This window comes from Ictidomys tridecemlineatus, chromosome 12 (assembly GCF_052094955.1).
Source record: "Ictidomys tridecemlineatus isolate mIctTri1 chromosome 12, mIctTri1.hap1, whole genome shotgun sequence".
Lineage (NCBI taxonomy): Eukaryota > Metazoa > Chordata > Mammalia > Rodentia > Sciuridae > Ictidomys > Ictidomys tridecemlineatus.
In genome coordinates, this window is record NC_135488.1 from 39255660 (window position 1) to 39276988 (window position 21329).

The 21329-nt window shown below is 45.7% G+C and overlaps 1 protein-coding gene across 1 annotated transcript in view; it reads right to left on the minus strand.

Moving 5' to 3' along the window:
• Window positions 1-2551: 2551 nt before the first annotated feature.
• The window catches only part of Lonrf2 (LON peptidase N-terminal domain and ring finger 2), a 38538-nt gene continuing 19760 nt past the window's right edge, over window positions 2552-21329 (minus strand). The window contains exons 4-12 of the mRNA XM_005336383.4: window positions 20196-20348; window positions 19300-19501; window positions 18842-18941; window positions 18459-18573; window positions 14650-14771; window positions 13386-13544; window positions 10090-10252; window positions 6017-6166; window positions 2552-3440 (exon numbers count right to left, since the gene is read on the minus strand). Of these exons, the coding sequence (XP_005336440.2) occupies window positions 3246-3440; window positions 6017-6166; window positions 10090-10252; window positions 13386-13544; window positions 14650-14771; window positions 18459-18573; window positions 18842-18941; window positions 19300-19501; window positions 20196-20348 (1359 nt within the window). The 3' untranslated portion in view covers window positions 2552-3245. The remainder of the gene's footprint in view (window positions 3441-6016; window positions 6167-10089; window positions 10253-13385; window positions 13545-14649; window positions 14772-18458; window positions 18574-18841; window positions 18942-19299; window positions 19502-20195; window positions 20349-21329) is intronic.

Genomic DNA, 21329 nt, shown 5'->3' on the forward strand with positions numbered 1-21329 from the left:
TCAGCAAGGGAGGAGGAGAAAGCAGGAGCTTCCAAAGGCTTTAGCAGCACAGAGACTTTGGGTTAGAAGGCCGCGGGGAAACGGCGGTCATTCTGTGGTTACTCAGAAACTTCCAAGTGGAAACAGCAGTGACCGACTCTTGTGACACGGGATTGAGGACCCATGTTCCCTGAAGAGAATTTCTTTTCTGCCATTTCTTTCTGTTTTTGATGCTGACGCTGCCCGGGGCTGGTGGGAACCGACAGACACCAGTGGCTGGCCGCTGGGCTGACTGACACCGTCATGCCCCTCCCTGCTGCAGCACAAGACGGCCACCCCAGACTGGGCAGAGACTGGGGTCAGATCCGGACTATTGCTATTATCCTTGGGGCACCTGAGTTTGGATGGGCTGTGACTGACACTGCTACTGCTCCTAAAGTGCCATCGAAAGTGTCAGCAATCTTGGCCCTACTGCAAACTCAGAATGACAAAGGCTGTCAATCAGAGGGCCCCGACTTTGGAAGCCTGGCTGCCTGTCATCATGACAGCAGATGAAGCCCAACCCACCTGCTGCTGCTGCTACTTCTGCACTCCTGCAGCTGTCATGCAGCTGCTATGGCTACCATGGAAACTGCAGGAACTGTCAATCAAGTGGCTGCTTCTCTGACAGTCCAACAGAGCTGTCTGGATAGCGACGGCTGCTCCAGAGGCCTCCATGACTCCAGGAGACTGCTCTACTTGGGGCAGCCTTGGACATCCTTGAACCACCCCAGACATCTCTGCCTCCTCTTCAGATGTCCTCACCACTCCCCCATGACAGCTGGGCCAGTACAACTGTGCAGACTGGCAGGACTGAAGAAAGTCTGGTTAGGTTAGTAGGCAGGAGACTGTGGACATGTGGGCATTTTTTTTTTTTTTTTTTTTTTGCTACATAAGCAGCACTTTTCTCAGTCTTATCAGGCCAGTCTGGGACTTCCATTCGCCACTCTGCCTGCTTTGCTGCAGCATAAGCCCCAATAAAGACTTATTCAGATGATTTCTATCTTGGGTAGAGTGGGCTGAGCTGGTCGCGGTACAAGCTGGTAACCAGGGCTGCTAGCCTGGAGAACGCCTCACAGGCAGATCACTGCTGGCGAGCTCCAGACAAAGGCTGAGAGCAGAGAGCCATGGGAGACTGTCGGGAGCTGCTAACTCTGGCTGCTGAGGAGTTTCCAGCAGCAGCTACAAGAGCTGTTAATGCCAGCTGTTGGGAAGCACGGGCACTCAGGGAACAGGGCTACTCTGAGATACGAGAGCCACAGGCACTTGAAGCTCAGAGCTATAACACTAAAAGCTGAGAATCGCTGGCACTCAAAGCCTGGAGCTGAACATCAAGAGCAGAGAGTCATTGGTACCTGGATGTTGGAGCACTAGAACTAAGGGAGTGGCCCTTTGCCTTTTTCCAATTTCCATTTGAATTGAGCAAAAGAATCCTTAACAAAGGTATGAATTTTTTTTTTCAAAAAGAGACAATGATTGATACCTATTAATTTTCATGAATCACTTCTACTAAAGGCTTCCTGGCATGTCAATCAGTTTTTTTTTTTTTTTTATTGAAGTGGTCAGATTAGGTCATCATGCCTTAGAAATGTACTATTGTGAATGCATGAATTAATACACTCTCCTAGAAATCCAAGCTGCCTTTAAACCACATTCAAAATGAGATTTGAGATTCACAATCAGCATTTGAAACACTGGGTCAGTGAATACTTTCTCCTTATAATTAAGTTGAATGAGTCTAGTATTTTCTAACTCCCATAATGAAGCAATCGTAGTTACTGAAAAGTCCTACGATTAAAAAAATTAATGATTATAATGTCCTGCTAGTAAAATAACTGATGAAGTGATAAGTCATCAAAATTTTTGTACTATGAAAAATTTCTTAAAACTGAAACAATTGAATCCTCTGAATGAATGAGGCAGAACTTGTAGCTGTCATTTGCTCATTAGTTCTCATCATCCTTCGGTTAAGAACGTGTGCCTCACAATCTAGGAAGCCAGTTATCTGCACCAGCTGGGTAGAACAGCGGGAACATCTGGGTACCCCAAATAGTCATCCCTGTGCATTAACCAAGGTACACCTATTGTTCTTTGATAAATAATGTTTGGTCTGATAAACACAAAACCGATCTAATAAAAATTTAGGTTGATGTTGGAGAAAAATTTGCTGAACACTGACATCCCACGCCAGTCTCTCTTTCCTTGTACATTCTGGTTGATTTCCCTTGAACAGGCAGATTACCCCGGCATGGCAATTTTTTAACATCTTCATATGTTAGTGGATGGATAGTAAATTGAAATTTACGGATGGGCCTAGCCTGTAATGCAAAGCCTCGTAGAGAAGTGGACTGTCTCCTAAATGCTTAGCATCCGTTAAATCAATGAGACGGGGCTCTGCTTGCAGGGGCTCTCTGGCCGACTTTGGCGGTATGTCTGACATCCCAACACACATACAGTTTAAACGTACTCTCGCCGACTGTTCATTGAGCGTGTATAAATATATAGCCTCAAATTAACTAGATTATTATCAGACTTCTCTATATCCGAGATACATCTTGTATTTTGACATTCATTGGATTGCAACATGCAGTTTACGACACCTGGGACTACAGCAAGACGTGAAACACAGTTCTACCCAAAACTGCTACTTCTTGGGGAAGGACTAATTTTGGCTACTGCACTGGACAATGGTTTGATTCCTTAATCTCACAGATAACTTCACAGGGACACACAAAGCCTAAGCGCATTTTTTTTTGGTTAGCCTGTGCTCTAGTATCTGTTTCCAGATTAAAACACGATCCCCCCCCACCCCACCGCCCACGGCTGTCTGTGGTCACTGACGTGTTTCGATTCCTTCTGGCAGAGCCAGATCCTCCTCAGGAATGGAGTCCTCCATCCTTGTGAAACCTCTGCTTCCTGTGAGTCGCACGCGGTGCCCTGTATTATCAGTGAACTGCATTCCTGAAACACTGGCTTCAAGGAGACTTTCTCAGGTGGTTTTCCAACCATGGGCGCCATGTGAATTTCAGGCTCACTGTGTACTGGGTCAGATTCCACCAGGCACAGACTTGCAACTAGTGAGCAGGAGTCAGCGTTTGGCAAGAGTTCCATTTGGCAACCTTATCGACAAGCATTTTACAAAGCGCAGTGGCGGGGACGGGTGCTCGTCCATTCCCAGCACTCACGGCAGCACAGGGAATTCCAGAAACCTCAACGCAGAGAGAAAATCAGTTATTTCTTTCCCTGTTATTAACCACCTCTTGGCGACTATTCATCTTACGTGTGATGATGACTAATATTCGCCGAATGGCAAGCAGGCGCTCCTTCAGGGAGGTCATGCCCAGGATGGCCAGCTGAGCCTTGCGCTCCAGCGGCAGCACTGCCAGGATCCACCAGGACCAGGCAGGACCACTGGGATTGCTCTGCAAAAGGAAGGAGAAGAAACACAAGATTGAGGCCTAAAATATACCGACACCTGTTCCCTGATATAGTTCTGGTTTAACCAACAAATGTGAGCAAAAATTAGATGCCACCTTCTATTACTGTAGGACCACCTCACAATTCATCCATCCTCAAACTGCACAGTCCAATGTCACCTGCTCAAAGGTCGGGAGACTCACGAAGCAAAGAGGCTGCTGAGAGATGGCCCTTCCACAGGGGAATGCCATGGATGAGTTGTACTCCTGAGTACACGCCAGCCAGAGGAGAAGGCCAGGAGTGTGACCTCCATGGTCCAGTGTCCAGTGCTACTGTTTTGTAAGTTTTAAGCAGGCTCCATAAAGCATGATATTATAAAGGCTACAAAAGCACGAGTATAACACTGAGTGCCCAAGGAAATAAATCTTATAATAAAGTCAATGTGGCCAATGTGTAATATGTATAAAACATTTATATATAGACATGTTACATGTGGGAACTATCGTGAATTCATACATGTTGCAAATTTATATAGATTTATAGAAATAAATATATGTGTGTATATATACACACACACATACAAATACATACACCTATTCCTGCGTGTATGCATATGATTGCCTTTCTTTAACAAAATCAAACAGGTACTTCTGGATTGAGCTCTAGGCAAAAGCTGCTCATAAACTCATTTCCAATTTTCCTGATACTGGACCCAAGACATCCCTGTGTCTCTGCTTCCAAGGTCTCCGATTCTCTTCCGTTCCTACTCCAAAGACAGGCAAAATACCAACTGGGCATCAGGGAGGGTGAACTCTGGAGTGGTTTTAGTTCAGGGTTAGGAGTAACGTTGTGGCCAAAGGCCAAAGGGGAAGCCCAAGTCACAGTCAGGAGGACAGTGACTCACCCTTCTGTGGTGACCTCCAACACAGGGGCTGTAGGAAAATGACCTAAATGAATTCACATTTTTCTCTTCCCTCCTCGTCTTAGAGTGGGAAAAAACTGAACAGCATGCCTAATGGGAAGGACAGCACATAAAAAAAAAAAAAGTGCCTCCTGCATACTACCTAAAGTCCTCTGTACTGGCAGAATAACACCCTCCAAAGATGCCCACCATCTGATCCTAACACCTGTGAACATGGCACTTCACGTGGCAGAGGGGACTCCGCACAGGTGGAGCAGGTAGGATCTCAAGGTGGGAGTCTCCTAGTGGGCCCAGTGCAATCACCAGGGGCCTCTCCAGGTGGGGGTCAGGGAGATGTGACGGTGGAGAAGTGACAGGATGTGACGTCCCTGGCTTGGATGATGGAGGCAGGCAGCCATGAGCTAAGAGTGCCAACAGACTCCAGCAGCCGGAAAATGCAGTGAAAACAGACTCTCCTCGACGTCTCCTGAAAACGGTGCATATGGCCATCATTTGATCAGGGCCCAGGGAGACCCACGTCAGGTTTCTGACATAGAAAACTAACAGATAAGACGATCCATTTGCACTGCTTTAAGTCACCACCTTTGTGATCTTCTGCCGCAGCATTAAAGAAAGCGGATACATGTACCAATTAAAGATCAATCTGGGTTAATAAGAAAAAGCCTTTGGGACAAGAAGGACTCACAGCTCCTGGCAAGTTAATCTCATCACTCTGCTTTCTGAATCTTGAGTCAGAGCACGGAGGAGCAAGAGGGCTTACGTGAGAAGGGACGGTCGGGTAGGACTTGGAAGCAGTTCTGGCTCTTAAAGCTCTCTCCTGAGTTTGGAAAACACAGAACTCAACCAGAGGGTAAAATCTAGAAACCTCATCAAGAGATGAGATAAAGATATAAATAAATGGGGGAAAGACAAGAGGTAACTGACCTTACAAAAAAGACATAAATAAATGGGGGAAAGACAAGAGGTAACTGACCTTACACTAAACCTGTTGAGAGCTGGTCCTACCCCCCGACCTCCAACCCCAAACACATGATAAGATAGACAGATGCCCACGTGCAGATGGGAGGAACTATCTTGTGCCAGTCACAATCCGACATCATCCCTGCTGAACAGCCTCACCCAAACGAGGAGGTCATGTGCACGTAGAAATACTCCAAAACCCTAAGGCCCATTGACTGCTTAAAAAACCAGCTTTACCCGAAAATCATTTTCAGGAAGTACCGGAGAAAGCTCATGATGCCTGGGCCCCACCAAGGACTTGGAAATAAGGCTTCCAAGTTCACCAGGATCACGGGGGTCTCCCTGCTGACTCAACACCTGCTGGTCTAGGAACGAGGAAACACCATGTGGAAAAATGGCGAAACCGCTATCCAGGTCTTACGGTGTTCATGAGAAAAGCAAAAGCCCAGGAGCTGGCGGCCACGCAGAACAGGAGGGTTTTTGTTAGAAAAGAAATTATCTTGATAGAAAGCACTTTTTTTCCTTCCATGCACAAGATGCCCATACTAAGGGCTTTCCTGGGCTGTTAATAAAGGAACTGATTGATAAGTAGTGAATGGAATATACGGCATTGTGCTGCCAAATTTTTCCATCAGAGTGATGTGTCTCGGCACAGTATAGCAGGACGCAGAGCATGAAGAAGGGAGAAGGAGACCATACCTGAGGCTCAGGTTCCCTGTCAGGCATTAACCCAAAATGACTTAGGATCTGTTCTTTCATGTGGTCCTGAAGAGATTCGAACCAGGACACAGACTGCTGGTAAACAGAATCATGAAGAGCAGCCAGTTCTTCATACTCCGGACCTTCCACCTGGCCAAGGAAAAGGAGAGAGCCATTTTAATAACTCAGGAGGTATGTGGCCCTCCCCTCGTCTGCTCCAGCTAGCGACCCCTGCCGTATCCGCCAAGTGCATTTGTGGCGGTGTTTATTGTTTCAATAATTCACGACTGTTTCATAAAAAAGGTATATTCTCAATGAAGAAATTTTGCACTCTTTCTTTTTGCCTAATTGAGAGCTACTGATTGCATGATTATTCCTCTTAAGACTCTTAACATAAGCACAATTACACATGATGAATGATTTTCAATGGATGCATGTAATTATACACTTGAGATATACTGTAATCTAACCATTTACACAAGATAGATTGAGACACTTTCAACTTTTTTTTTTTAATGTAAGATAGATGGAGACACTTTCAACTTTTTAATTTTGAATATAAATATTCAAAAACAGTTTTTTTTCCTTTCTTTTTTTTTTTTTTTTTTGGTGAGGGAAGTATTATTTCCTCAGGAGAATTTCCTGGAAATAGAATTACCAAGTGAAAGAACTTAACATTTTAAAAATTGTAGTCCATATCAGCAAACTGTATTCCAGAAGACACAATAGAGCAACCCCTCATTCATGCATTAGCTAGGGCTCAGCGGGAACACTTGGCTTCTGGTGTCTCTCTCACTGTCAAGTCCAGTGTCTTACAGTTCCGTCTCAGCCCTTCCTCAGAAGAACCGGTAGAGTAAGAACAGTGGGCCGGGGCCTGGGTTTAGATGATTGGTTTCATCACTGACTTAAACATGGGTGAATTCTAAGCAGGCTCACAGCCTCATTAAGGCAGAGTTTTCTCATCTGCAAAATGGAAGTCAACCACTCAGGTCCTTTCTGGCTATAGAATTCCAGCTATCTATGAGACTGAGGAATGCCACTGTTACACAAATGGCCCTCCTAAACTTGATTTGTAAAATCAAATATTCTTAGGTGGTGGTGGATTTTCTTTAAAAAAAAAAAAACAAACTCTAAATTTATTTCATGTTGTTACTATTTGAGCCATTTAAAAATATATAAATACAGGGCTGGGGCTGTAGCTCAGTGGTACAGCGCCCACCTCACACGTGTGAGGCGCTGGGTTCGATCCTCAGCACCACATAAAAATAAATCAATAAAAACATGGTGTCCATCTACAACTAAAAAAAAAAAATTAAAAAAAAAATACAAATACATAAAAGCTGTCATCCATAACGGTCAATAAAGCACAGAGACCCTGAGGACTATCACTTTCAGCCATGGTCTTCAAATGGAGCTCTGTGGTCCAGTGACCTTGGAGTTTGGCTCCGTGCTCTGCTCCTTTGCCAGACGCAGCAGAGACCCAGCTGGAGGAGAGGGGCCTGGTGCACTGGGTGTGTGGATCCACTTCATGAATATGCATCATCATCCCCAACATGACTTCTACGGAAGACCACAGACTCTTACTTCCACATTTCCAAATGTCAAAGAATTTTAAAAAAGAATACAATGATTCCAACAATTTCCTCCTTCTAAATATTAAAAACATTTCTTTGTTACAGTATAATTTATATACCAAAAATAAATGTGCAACTCTTATTTGCCGATAATTTTGTCAACTGTGCACACCAGTCTGACCATCAACTTAAACAAGACAGAGAATATTTCCATCACGTAAGATTACAAAGTCCACCCTACGTTTTCTGAGTTTCATTACCAGATGCTAGTTTTGCCTGTGCCTGCAAGTATACCCATAGTGATGGTTGTGCCTGTTGCCTATGTAGATTAAATACTGGTATTTTTCCGGAGACTGGCTTCTCTTAACTTAGTATAATGTCTGTGAGATTCATCCATGTTGCTTATTCTTTTTTACTGTTGAGTAGTATTCCACTGTATAAATGTACCAAACTTGTTTATCTGTCAACCCGTTGAGATCTGGGCTGCTTCTAGCTTTTAGCTATTAATAAGACTCTTATGGATATTCTCATAAGTCTTTTTTTTTAAATCTCTTCAAAACATTTTGCTAATTTGTCAAATTATGTGTCCTGATATTTCTATTAGAAACAAGTAATCCTCTCTTATCCCTACTCATTTCATGTCATATTCCACCCCTGCCCCAGATTGCACACATGAGAAAACTAGTAATACTTTTTTGTGGTTGCTGTCAGTATTTTTTTAGTTGTTGATGGACCTTTATTTTATTAGTTTATCTGGGTGCTGAGAATTGAACCCAGTGCCTCACACATGCCAGGCAAGTGCTCTACCACAACCCCAGCCCCCTTACTTGTCTTTCTGAGTCTGGGCTTATTTCACTTAACAGGATGACCTCCAGTTCCATCCATTTTCCTACAGATGATAGACATGATTTCACTCTTCTTTATGGCTTAATAACACTCCATTGTGTATTGCACTGTATTTTCTTTATTCATTATTTGCCTCAGTCAATTTTGTCACTGTGCACACCAGTCTAACCATCAACCTAAACAAGACAGAGAACATTTCCATAACGTAGAAATGGACCCTGATGGGCATTCAGACTGGTTCCATAACTGGGCTCTTGTGAATAATGCTATGATAAACCTGGGTGTGCTGGTATATATTGTATGCTGACTTTGATTCCTGCCGGTATGTACCCAGAGGTGGTATAGCTGGAACATAAGGCAGTTCTGCTTTTAGTTATTTGAGGACCCTCTATACTGTTTTCCATAGTAGCCGTACTAATTTGCATTCCCATCAATAGTGTATAATGGTTCCTTTTCCCTGCATTCTAATATTTCTTTATTTTTCTTGACAATAGCCATCCTCACTGGGGTGACAAGGAATCTCAATGTACTTGTGATTTGCATTTCCTGACAGCTAAAAATGTTGAGCATTTTAAATATAATTTTTGGCTATTTATACTTCTTTTGACAAATTAGACAAATAATTGCTAAGGGGTGAGAGACTCAAGTCTTTTATATTTAGCTGTGAATTAAGGCTATTGTTTTGCATTACAGCTCATTCTGGATTAAACCAGGAACTAGGAACAGGGACTGACAAACTACTGCTTGTGAGTCAAACGCCTTCCACCATCATGTTTTCATAAATAACATTTTACTGGAGGCTGGTTGTTGGGCCCACTTATTTACATATGGCCTATTGCTGCTTTTGCACTCCCAGGCGGATGAGTAGCTGCAACAGAGAGCACATGGCTTGCAAAGTCTAAAGTACAGTCATCCCATAGGGACTGGTTCCAGGACCCCCTGTGGATATCAAAATCCCTATAAAATAACGCAAAATTTGCATATGATCACACAGATCCTCCCACACACTGTAAATCAGCTCTAGATGGCTTAGAACACCTACTACAATGCCAACACCCTGTAGTCAGCTGTTACACTGCATTGTTTTTGTTTTTAGGAGGTAGTGTTTCACCGTGTTGCCCAGCCTGACCTCAAACTTGTAGGCTCAAGAGATCCTCCCTCCAGCCTCAGCACCTTAAGAAGCTGGACTAGAGCTGTGCACCACCATATCCAGCTATACTGTGCCGTTGGGGGACTGATTCCAAGGAAACATGTTTACACGTGCTCAGTACAGACTCAATTTTGCTTTTACAATGTTTCTGACACATGGTCAACTGAATCCGGGGAGCAGAACTCAAGATTCAGAGGGTCAACTGAAAACCTGGCCTTTCTAGGAAAAGTCTGCCAGCCCCTGGGCGAGAAGACGAGGAATCACAAACCCAGTCTGTGACGTGCAGGTGGCGTACAAGTCTCTCCACGCAGGAATCTCAGTAAGAGATTTCTCTACCAGCCCCAACCCAGGTAATACTGCACCCAGAGAATGAACCACTTCAGGGCCGGATGAAGAAGGAAATAAGCAAGGCTGTGAATGAAAACCCGGCCAGGCCTTTCCGGGACGCAGAGTGAAAAAAGGTAACTGACCTCTAGGAAAGACACTAGGAAAATGAGCCTCACCTTTTCATCTTCCAGGTATTCGATGTCCGCCGTGTTGTAGCCATCTCTGTGACGGTGGCTTAATACTCGGAACCGACTGACTCCGATGGCATCCACAACGGAGCTTCCATCAGGAAAGGTTCTGACCTCCTTGATCTCCAGCATGCAGCCGTACTCGGAAATCCTTAAGGCACATGGGGAGAAACCACCATTATTTTTTAAATGTTTAAATGTTTAAAATGTTCCCTCGAAAAACGTTTGGGTTTAAAAGGGAGCGCGAAGCCCACGTCCTCTCCATAAAAGCCCTGCAGGTGACCGCTCTGCTGGACGCTAAATACTATGGAGTTGGTGGCTGCAGGTGCCGGGACACTTGGGCCTCAGCAGTTCAAACAAGCTAGTGCTTGGGAGGGACCTGAGAGACGTGGGAAGACAGAACCCCTTGGCCAGGCCCCACGGGGGGTTCCACTCCCACACACTCCCTCTGCACGGCTAGGAACCGTGGCATGTTCCCGTTTGGCCCCTCCACAGCACGACTCTGCAGATCTCTCTCCTTCCCTGTCCTCTTGGACCGCTCAAGTCCTGACAGCGCCCTTCCTGTGTCACCCTTCCCCCACACACGGGGCTGCCCGTGATGGTCCTGGGTCCATCCGCCCGCACTCCACAGCTCCCCTGGAGACCCCGCTCACACCCACGACTCTACCTAGCACCTGCACCCTCGTGACAGTCACCACCGCACACAGCAGTCTATACCACGCACTCACCCAAGACTCCCCAAAACAGGGAGGCTCAAAGTCCAGGTCTGAACCCTAAGCTATCTGCTTCCAAAGTCTTCAAGTGAACAGCTTTACTACACGTCTCCAAATGAAAGACGGGACAGGATTACAAGCCTGTGAGTCCTGCTGCACAGCCGCTCCAGGATCTGGTGAAACTCTCCCTCCCGGTTATCCAACAGGAGGATCTCACCACAGCCCTGGGGTCCCGGAGGCCCCTGAAGAGAGCCTTCAAGGGAGGGCTGACTCCCCAGTTATCAGCCAGCAGCCTCTGAACGTCAGCACCCCCACATCTGCCTCAGCAGCAGAGCCTGTCTTGTTTGAGGACAGGAGGCTGTGTCTGCAGCTCCCAGGGCGTCCCTGTTCTCATGCCTGCCCACATAAGTCATCTGTAACCCCAGCAACTCAGGAGGCTGAGGCAGGCAGATTATACGTTCAAGGCCAGCCTCAGCAGTTTAGCGAGACCCTATCTCGAAATTAAAAAAAAAAAAAAAAATTAAAAAGGGCTGGGGATGGTGGTAAAGCATCCTTGCTGGGTTCAATCCCTGGATCAAAAAGAAAAAAAGAAAAAGAAAAAGAAAAAAATTAGCTGAACACTTATCACACACTGTGTCATCTCCTGCTTTTCCCCTCTTCCCCTGGAGGGACCTGTCTCCCTTCTTGGTCACCCTGAGCCACCTCTGCTGACGGATTCAAGGAACATAAGTTGAGTAGTTTATCTGGGTTCCTCTTGTGGTTTGGGTGGAATAACATTCTTTTCATATTCCATATTCTTGGTGGAATTCCTGCAGCTTTTTTATTTTGCTTTCCTTGACTTTCGATGGAGCAAATTTTAATATATCCTAATTAACCCCTTCTGTGCTGTGTACCCTCAGCCTTTATATAAACATCTTCCCCTTGTCCTGACGGTAAAGATAGTTCCGAATATTTTCTCTTAAAGCTTCTTATATCTTGCTTTTCACATGAAGCACACGAATGTGTTTGACGTTTATAGTTATAAGGTGAACAGGTAGGGAAGAGATTTTTGTTGCCCTATTTGGACTACCCATTACCTACTAATTTTATAGGCCCCTCTTAATGAATAGTTCGTCCTCTTCCCCTTTTTTTTGTTTTGTTTGTTTTTACCAAACTACGTCACTCTGGAGTCCACACATGAGCTGATCTGTCTCTGTCATTGTTTCCCTGGTCTACTGTGGCTTATCAAGTTGATGCGACAGGAATGTACTCTCATCTGCTCATTGGTTTCTCCAAAACTATCTGATCTTGCTTGTCTTCTGTTTCCCCACAGTGATTCTAAAACAGTTTGAGCAAGTTCATGATAAAAAAAAAAAAAAAAAAAAAAAAAAAAAAAAAAACCAAACAAGCAAAAACCCTGCTAGGATGCTGGCTGGAATTACTTTGGATTTATAGACCCATCTGAGTAGAAATGGCCTTTGATAACATCGAGTCTTTGCATCCATGAACATGGTATTTCTCTCCATTTATTTAGAGCTTCTTAAACATACTTCAATAAACTTCTAGAATGTCTCCAGGAAAGTCCTATGTGTATTTTTTAAAAAAAGATTCATCTGGGGCTGGGTTTGTGGCTCAGTGGTCGAGCGCTTGACTGGCACGTGTGTGGCCCTGGGTTCGATCCTCAGCACCACATAAAAATAAACAAATAAAGTAAAAACTCCATTTAAAAAGAAAAGATTCATCTGTAAGTGTTGATGGTGGAAACGTGTGTGTGGTCTTAAAAATCCATTGTCCCCTTCTTCCTGGGCCCAGGGGTAGACTGTGTTTCCCAACTTCTTTCATGAGCATAAATGAGATGGCCCTTTTCCCTCAGAATCCTTTAAGAGTGCATGTGGCACCAGGTACAGTGGCACACGCCTATAATCCCAGTGACTCGGGAGGCCGAGGCAGGAGGGTTGCAAGCACAAGGCCAGCCTAAGCAACTTAGCAAGGCTGTAAACAACTCAGTGAGACACTGTCTCAGGATAATAAAAAACAAAGGGCTGGGGATGAGGCTCAGTGGTAAAGTGGCCCTGGGTTCCATCCCCCCAAAGCAGATGTGCCTCTCCTACCAGAGAACACCTGGATGTGGCGGCCTCACCACGCTCAGGCAGAGCCGGCAAGTCCCTAAGGGGTAAGAAGAGACCTTGGTCTCCAAATCAGTCCACAGAGGAGCAGCCTGCTGTCTCGTCACATCCTCCAGCTTGTCCTTTCCTCCCTAGACAGCTGACGTGAAAGACGGAGAAGTAAAACCAAGTGCCGTGGGGTCTTTGACGGCACATGTTTACAGCTGTGCAAACAGAGACAATATTCATGGAGGATGCATCCACTTTTCTAGACCTGGTGGTTTGGAAGCACGAGCTCATGGAGCAGCAAGTGCAATGGCTGAGAGGAGCAGGATGAGGTGGAAAGGGGGGGCTCACGCTGTGGATGGCCATGAACTCACACTCTCTGGTATAATGGAAGTCACTGGAGATTTTCACACCGTGGTCTAATAAGACGAAGACACAGCCTGCCCTTCATCAGGACCACTGCAATGCTGACCATTCTTACCCGGCATGCTCAGCCGACAGACACATGCCGAATCGTTTGGTGCCAGTTTCCATACATCTTCTTATCATAAGCCGATAGCGGGGCTCAAAGACATGGAGCGGGCAGGGGACCGTGGGGAAGGCCATGGCACACACGAAGATGGGCACGTCCCTGGTCAGACTGCAGAGCAAGGGGAAATGTGATGTTAGATGTGCGGGCTGTCAGAAAGGCCAGGGTGGACTGGTCACCAAAACAGCACTCGATCCTGATCCTCTCATCTTGAAAACAAACCCTTCAGTGTTAAGTGGGAAACAGAAGCCACAGTGCACAGCGTGAGAAAGTTCTCTGCTCATCCAGTGTCCTGCCAAGTCTGGCTTATTTAACTGATGAGAGATAACATGACGCGTTAGTATGACTTTATTTGGAAAATAGAGTTAAAGCTTTTGACTACTCCAAAAAAATACTAATCAGCAGGCACGGTGGCGCACGCCTGTAATCCCAGAAGCTGAGGCAAGAGGATTACAAGTTCAAGGACAGCCTCATAAACTCAGTGAGGCCCTAAGCAACTTAGTGAGACTCTGTCTGAAAATCAAAATAAAAAGTGCTGGGGATGTGGCTCAGTGGTGAAGCACCTCTGGGTTCAAGTACAAGTTTAAAAAATTAAAATAAAATTCAGGGGGGCACAGTAGCACATGCCTGTAATCCCAGTGGCTCAAGAGGCTGAGGCAGGAGGACCATGAGCTCAAAGTCAGCCTCAGCAACTTAGCAAGGCTCTAAGCAACTCATTGAGACCCTGTCTTTAAATAAGTATAAAAAGGGCTGGGGATGTGGCTCAGTGGTTAAGTGGTTCAATTCACAGTACCAAAAAAAAAAAAAAAAAATTCTAATCAAAGCAAAAGCTAGATAGTAGTCAAAAGCAATGAGTTTTAAATGGGAGGGTGTTAAGATCTTTACTATCTTCTTGTTCTATGAACTTTGTCTTTTCAGTTTGGAAAAATTCACTGTCATACTTCTTTAGATACAAAGCAACTACATAATTTCGTATTACAGAATTACTACAATATTTTGTATTACTACATAATTTTTCTTATAATTCCTTGCAATATATTTCCACCAATATTTTGCAATTAGCATCTGTCCCATTTATAGACCAAGAAGCTTCTCCGCCACAAACCAACCAACCAACCAACCAACCAACCAGAATCCAAGGCAAAGCGGAGAGTAGCAAGCATTTTTTTTCTTTAATCTGAATTTAAAAGCAAGTAGATCTAGCATGAGTACTTACTGTGATAGTTCCAACATTTCTTCATCATAAATCCTCTTCCTATCCGTCAATTCATCCGATAAATATTGGAATATTAATTCTTCAGCCAGAATAGTTATATTAAAATTTCTGCTTGCCAACAACTGTAGGGAAAAAAGTTAAATGATGCCAAATATTAATTAATTCTAGAGGACTAAACCATCCGTGTCTGAAGGTCAGGGGGGAAGGGGAAGGACAGAGTCTCTGGGAAGACAGAAAGGACACTGGGTCAGCCTGTGACACGGCAGAGATAGCCTCTCCATGTGGGTATAGGACAGGAATAGGTAGACTACAGGAAGACGGAGGCACCTCCAATTCTGACGGCATCTACACTGTCAATCAAATACCACGTCCGTGAGAAAAAAGGAAGAGGAGGGTGATATGTTGGGGAAAGAAAAATACGAAATAAGCATCATCTTGGAAAATGAAAAACGGAAGTTACTTGAGAAAAATATTAGGAACGTCTCCTCATGTTCTGAATCCAGATGAAGACTGAGAATTTCACCTCTGTTTTAGTCCGCCTTTCCCTGCTGTGACTCAAGGATCTGACCAGGACAACTGTAAGCGGGACAAGTTTACTTGAGGGCTCCTGGTTTCAGAGGTCTTAGTCCACAGAAGGCCGGCTCCGTTCCTCAGGGCTCGAGGGGACGCAGAGCATCAAGGTGGGAGAGTGTGGCAGAGGGAAGCAGCTCACATCAGGGAGCCGAGAAGCTCCACTCTCCAGACACAAATATATGCCCACAACCACCCCCCAATCCCACCCCCTCCAGCCCCCCATCCCACCCCCTCCAGCCACCTCCCAACCCACCCCCTCCAGCCACACCCCAATCCCACCCCCTCCAGCCCCCCCATCCCACCCCCTCCAGCCACACCCCAATCCCACCCCCTCCAGCCACACCCCAATCCCACCCCCTCCAGCCCCCCCCCATCCCACCCCCTCCAGCCACCCCCCACCACTCAGTTAGTCCCACCAGGGATTCACTACTGATGAGGCTTAGGATAACCCACTCATTTCTCCTCCAAACCTTCTTGCCTGGTCTCACATGTGAGCTTTCGGGGGACACCTCACATCCAGACCATCACCACCCCCATTCCCAGTCTTCCCAAGGCTCTCCAGCCTCGGCGTGTTACTCATGAGGACTCACGCAAAAGGCGAAGAGTCGGCTCAATCTGAACTGGGAAAGGAGTGAGGGTCGGAGGAGCTGGAGCTGGCTTAGAGGGAAGGCAGGTGGCGATGAGTAAGAGAGTGCCAGGGTCAGTGGGCTGGAGGGTCACTGTGTGACTCAGCAGCTGCACCCCGTGATGGGCACACACGTGGCACTGCTTCACTTCAGGCAAATGCGCAGAAAGCCCACGGCTGGCTCTTCCCGCCAGCACTCTCTACACCCCAGGTGCGACTCCAGGAGCATCAGAGAAACCAGGTGCGTTCTCACACGTGTTCTCCCTGCTGCACTGAAGCAGCCGGTCTCGGCAAGGTGGAGGGGCCAGTGCAGGAAAGGCCCAGGCCTGGCAGGCCGTGCTCGCTCTTTGGTAACTGACTGCGTATCTGGACGTGGGCTGGCTCCACAGACTGCTAACACCCTAGGTCCAGGGCAGTCCCAGACACACCGCTAGGTCCCTGTAGCCTTGGGTGAAATGAGCTGAGTTTCCATGACTGACCGTGAACTAGGAGCTCCACCTCCAGAGACGACCGACTGAACACTGCCACGACCCGAGAACTGGGAGAAACCAGTTCCACTTAACTCACAGACCTGCCTCACGACTGTCATTATGAAGGACATAAGTGTTTCAAAATTCATTTTATAAATTAGTAGTCTGTGATACCCTTTTATTGAAGAAGAATGCGGTAAAATCTGCTGTACTTGGTACTATGTTAACCAAAACTTCTGCAGAGCCGTATATGTAACAGATGATTCATGTTCATAATAATTCATGCAAGGAAGTCGGAGCTCAGGAAGTGACCTCTGCTTTGAAAAGAGATCGAATTATGATTTTAAATTCTGGTTTGGGTATTATATTCTAATTTCTGGAACACTGGATATCTGGATAGCCTGTATATAATCACTCATTCACACATTCAACAAAGATATTCTGAGGCTCTAATGTATGTCTGGGTCTCTGGAAATATGGTGCAAAAAAAAAAGACAAAGTCTCTTCCTGGCAAGATGGTGCACACCAGTAATCCCAGCAGTCTGGGAGGCTAAGGGAGGAGGATCTCAAGTTCAAAGCCAGCCTTGGCAACTTATCAAGGCACTAAGCAACTCAGTGAGACCCTGTCTCTAAATAAAGTATAAAAAAGGCTGGGGATGTGGCTCAGTGCACCTGAGTTCAATCCCTGGTACAAAAAGAAAAGACAGAGTCTCTGTCCTTAAGGAGCTTACATTTTAGTTCCAACCTCCAGGCACTACTTCACACAGGCCCCTACAAGGCAGTGTTAAATGTGGAGATAATAAAGGTCTAGGCTACAAGTGGTGGCCACAGAGGTGTACATTTCACTCTCATGATACCAGGACTCCAAGCTCCCAGCTCAGGGAAGAAGGGGCCCAATAAGTCATCAGGGCAAATGCTTCTGTTCGCTGGAAGAGACAGCAATCCCAGGGGGAAGACGTCAAGGGACGCACCTAAGGAACCTTCCACGTAGACTCCACGTACCTAGTGCCATGACACACTGTGCATGGTGCAATGATGGCTATTCGTAACGAGAACCCTGAGGAATTTAGATTTGGTGTGCATGCAATTTAGCAAAGTATGTATATATGATTTAGAAAGGTTTCAATTATAACATTTTAAGAAGTTTTGGCAGTGAATTAAAAGGTTACAATTATCTAAAAATTGGCTTCAGGTATAATATCGACTCTTATCATGTCAGGTTTCAAAAAATGAATTTTGGGGGCTGGGTGTCGAGCTCAGTTGTAAAACGTTTGCTTAACACGTGTGAGATCCTGGGTTCCATCCCAAATGAGAGTGGGTGGGGAGAAGGAGAGAGGGAGAGGGAAAAAAAAACAGAGAATCTGGACATTTATGAAAGACAAAAGCAAGACTTTATCCTACCTAAAAATGCATGCAAAAATCTCTGGGAGGCAATAACAGCAAATATTCTATTCTTAGTCCCTTTGCCACCCCAAGTGGGTAAATAACGTGTTCCATGGAGAGCAGTGGCTCCCTGAGGACCAGCATCCGACACAGTGATCAGAGTCACTCTTTAAGGATGCGGCGATCAGGAGACCGTCAGCTTTGAGATACTCTCCGTTTGCTTCCATTCCTAATGTAAATGGATTTAACAGCTTCTGTTGGGTTAAGTATCATTCAACAGCTTCCCTGTAGGCTCTTTAAGTGTGGCTGGCTTTGATTTCCAACCAAAGACTATGACAACTGACAGATGGTGAGGGCACTAAGGGACTGAGGAACAGTCAGAAATCATCAGTTCTTCCCCCCACGCCGCACTCTCGTGAGGAGGCCAGGCAGAGCACGCGCCCCGCACGCGCCGAGGGCTCACGATCCTATCCCGACCATTTGGTGAGCATGCCGTGGGGGCTCAGTGTCGTTAGCTATCCCGTTCAGTCTCTGCCAACTGGAATTTCTGCCTGAAAATTGCCTTGAAATTGAGCTGTTTCTCCATCAAACCCTTCCTTGCATTTTTTTTTTTTTTTGATTAATCAAAGAGGTAGAAAATGTCATGTCACTGATTAGAAAAATCTGACGTTCTTTAGGTAGGAGCAAAGCAGGACAGGAAATGGATCTACCAAAGGGTGGGAGGAGAAGCAGCCTTGCGTTTCACGGACTGTACCTACTTCCGAGAGCTTGTCCTTGCACAGCGGACAGTGTGGGGCATGGTCAAGGCAGCGCTCCAGGCATTTGAGGCAGAACGTGTGTCCACAGGGCGTGGTGACAGGCTCAAAGAGCAACCTGGAAAGAAACGCGGGGGTTTTCAGCAGAACCGTCCAAAAGAGACATTCCAACCGTCTGCTTTAGAAGAGAGCCCCATGCAGTTCCTTTACTGTTCTGGAGGTCATATACGCCCATTTCCATCTTCTGCATTGAGTTTTTAGAAAAACGAATCAATCGTGAGTGAAGTAGATATCATTTCCTTAGTAAAACAGCCTATTGCATTTTGGTGTCAGGCTCTGGGAGGCTGAATTTATGAGAGAACGACATAGATGCTACACCATCCTACCTCATGCAAAGGGCACACTCAAAGTCAGTTACATCAATCGGGAGCTCTGGACCTTCTCCTGTCTTAGAGTTCACATTCTTTTCAGGTGAGGCATCTGCATCTGAAAAATTTAAAAGCGGTTTCATTAAAACCCTAAACATCTGAACAACAGCATCCTCTGGGAGTATCTCCTCTGGACACCATGTATGACATCAATGTAACCAACCATGCCGGGCAGGAATGCTGCTGTCTAGTTAGTAGACAGCAATCATTTATCTGCACTGGAAGCATGAAAGAATGTTAAAATTATACCTAAGTTTTCTGGCTATTTTGGACTACAAAGTCCTTGCCATCTAAAATGTACTACGCCTCAGAGCAGATAATCATTTCATTGTTAATTTTACCAGTGTAGAATTAATCAAACACCAATGTCCTACCGTTTTGGATTATATAACATGATGAGAACACAGCCTACCCACCTTTCTTAGGAATCTTTCCAGGAGCACTAAGTTCACGAGCATCCTCCGTATCATCCGGATGCTGTCTCTTTAAGCCGGTGCTGGGTTTCTCTGGCAGTAAGCTTTCTAATGTCTTCTTGTCCTCTTCAAAGTGTAGACCCAGTATAAAATACAAGACCGAAGAATTGGCATTTCGAAAGACGTCAGTTTTCTCAGATGCATTCTGGTTAAATAGGAAAAAAAGAATCCTCAAAATTCACGATATCACAGCATAGAAGGCATAAATCATGCAGGAATCTGCCTTAGAACCCTTTGGAAAACGAGGGTTGGGACTATCCCTTCATAATCAGTTTCATTTATCAACTAATAAGAGGATCTTTGCACTTTTATGGTAAAATACAGGATAGTTTCTTTGAGGCACAATGAATGAACACCACTCTCCGTATACATGTGCATAACATATACACATAAGATAAATCAATCATAGATCACATGCTCAAATCATCCCGCTGCTTTCTTTGCTCCAAGCCAAAATAACCCCAGGCTCAGGTCTCCTGGTGTTTTGGTTGTTTGAAGCTTTTGCAGAGTTTCTTCCGTTCAATCTTCAATCGCTTTCATTATTTTTGTTGACATTTAAAAGTGTCAACTCTTGGGTTGAAGAGCTACGCTGCTTTCAGGAAACGTTTTTTTTTTTTTTTTTGATACCAGGGGTGCTTAACCTTAATCAGCCACATCCCCAGCCCTTTTAACATTTTATTTAGAGATAGGGCCTCACTAAATTGCTGAGGCTGGCTTTGAACTTGCCATCCTCCTGCCTCAGCCTCCCATGAAACACTTCTAACCAGTGTGACACCGCAACCTCCAAACACCCTGTGCAGTGTCTCGTCGGGGGAATCTGATGGACATGGGCTTCCTACCTCAGGACTCCCTGAGTTACCACCTTCTGCGGACTGTGGTGGCAGCGGCTTGTTTTTCCGGCCACGACACGGAGCCTTTGCTCTGCTTTGCATGCAAGCCTTGGTGTGCTGACGTACGTTTTCTGAAGGTGGAAAAAACACCTCACACACTGCCTATAAAATGGCCAAGGAGAGAGAGAAGTGCTGTAAAATGCTTCTAGAAATATATGTGACACGTTTTTAAGATTCAAAGGAACAGTGCAGCCAAACAGGCCTAGAATGTTGAAAAGAAATCATTACCGTCAGCCTTTTAAAATGCAAACGTTTTCGAAATCACCATGTTTTGAGCATTTCAGCTTCTAATCCCTTTCCATTCTAGCCTTACAAATGATACCCCTCCCAAAGTTCTTCATGTTACAAGGCGAGTGCACCAGAACCCATGACCTCTGTTATGGCCCAGATCTGAAATGTCCCTCAAACACTCCTGTGTCGAAAGCACAGTCCCCAATGCAGCAGGGTGCAGGTGGGGCTTTTAGACAAATAATTAGCAGAGTAATTGCCAATGGATTAACCCACTGGTAGCTGAATGGACTCCTGGGTGTTAACTGTAGGCAGATGAGGTGTGGCTACAGGAAGTCGGTCACTGGGGGCATGGCCTTGGGGATTATAGCTGACCCTGGCGCTTTTCTGTCTCTCTCTCTCTCTCTCTGTTTCCTGGATGCCTGAGCTGAGCAACTTTCTTCCATGATGTGCTGCCCATTCCTCGGCCCAGAGCAATGGAGTCCGTGGAACATGGACTGAGACCTCTGAAACCATAAACCAAAATAGGCTTCTGCTCCTCTAAGTTGTTTTTGTCAGATATTCAGGTCCCAGTGACAAAAAGCTAACAAAATCTCTTAGCAGAGAGCAGCTGCATCCTCAGCCAGGCCGTCGGTTCCTACCTGGCCCTGAGCGGCTTCAGCAGACCTGCCAGGGCTGTGAGTATATTTCACAGGCATCCATGGGCTAATGCTCTTTTGCCATCCCCCACCATGGTGTGCCCAGGAGGAAAACCCCATGTCTGAAAAAGCAATGGGCAGACCAGGGTCTAAAGACCTGGGTCTAAAGTTCTGGCTCTGAGAGCTCTGTGAACGTGCTTCATCTCACTGCTCTCAG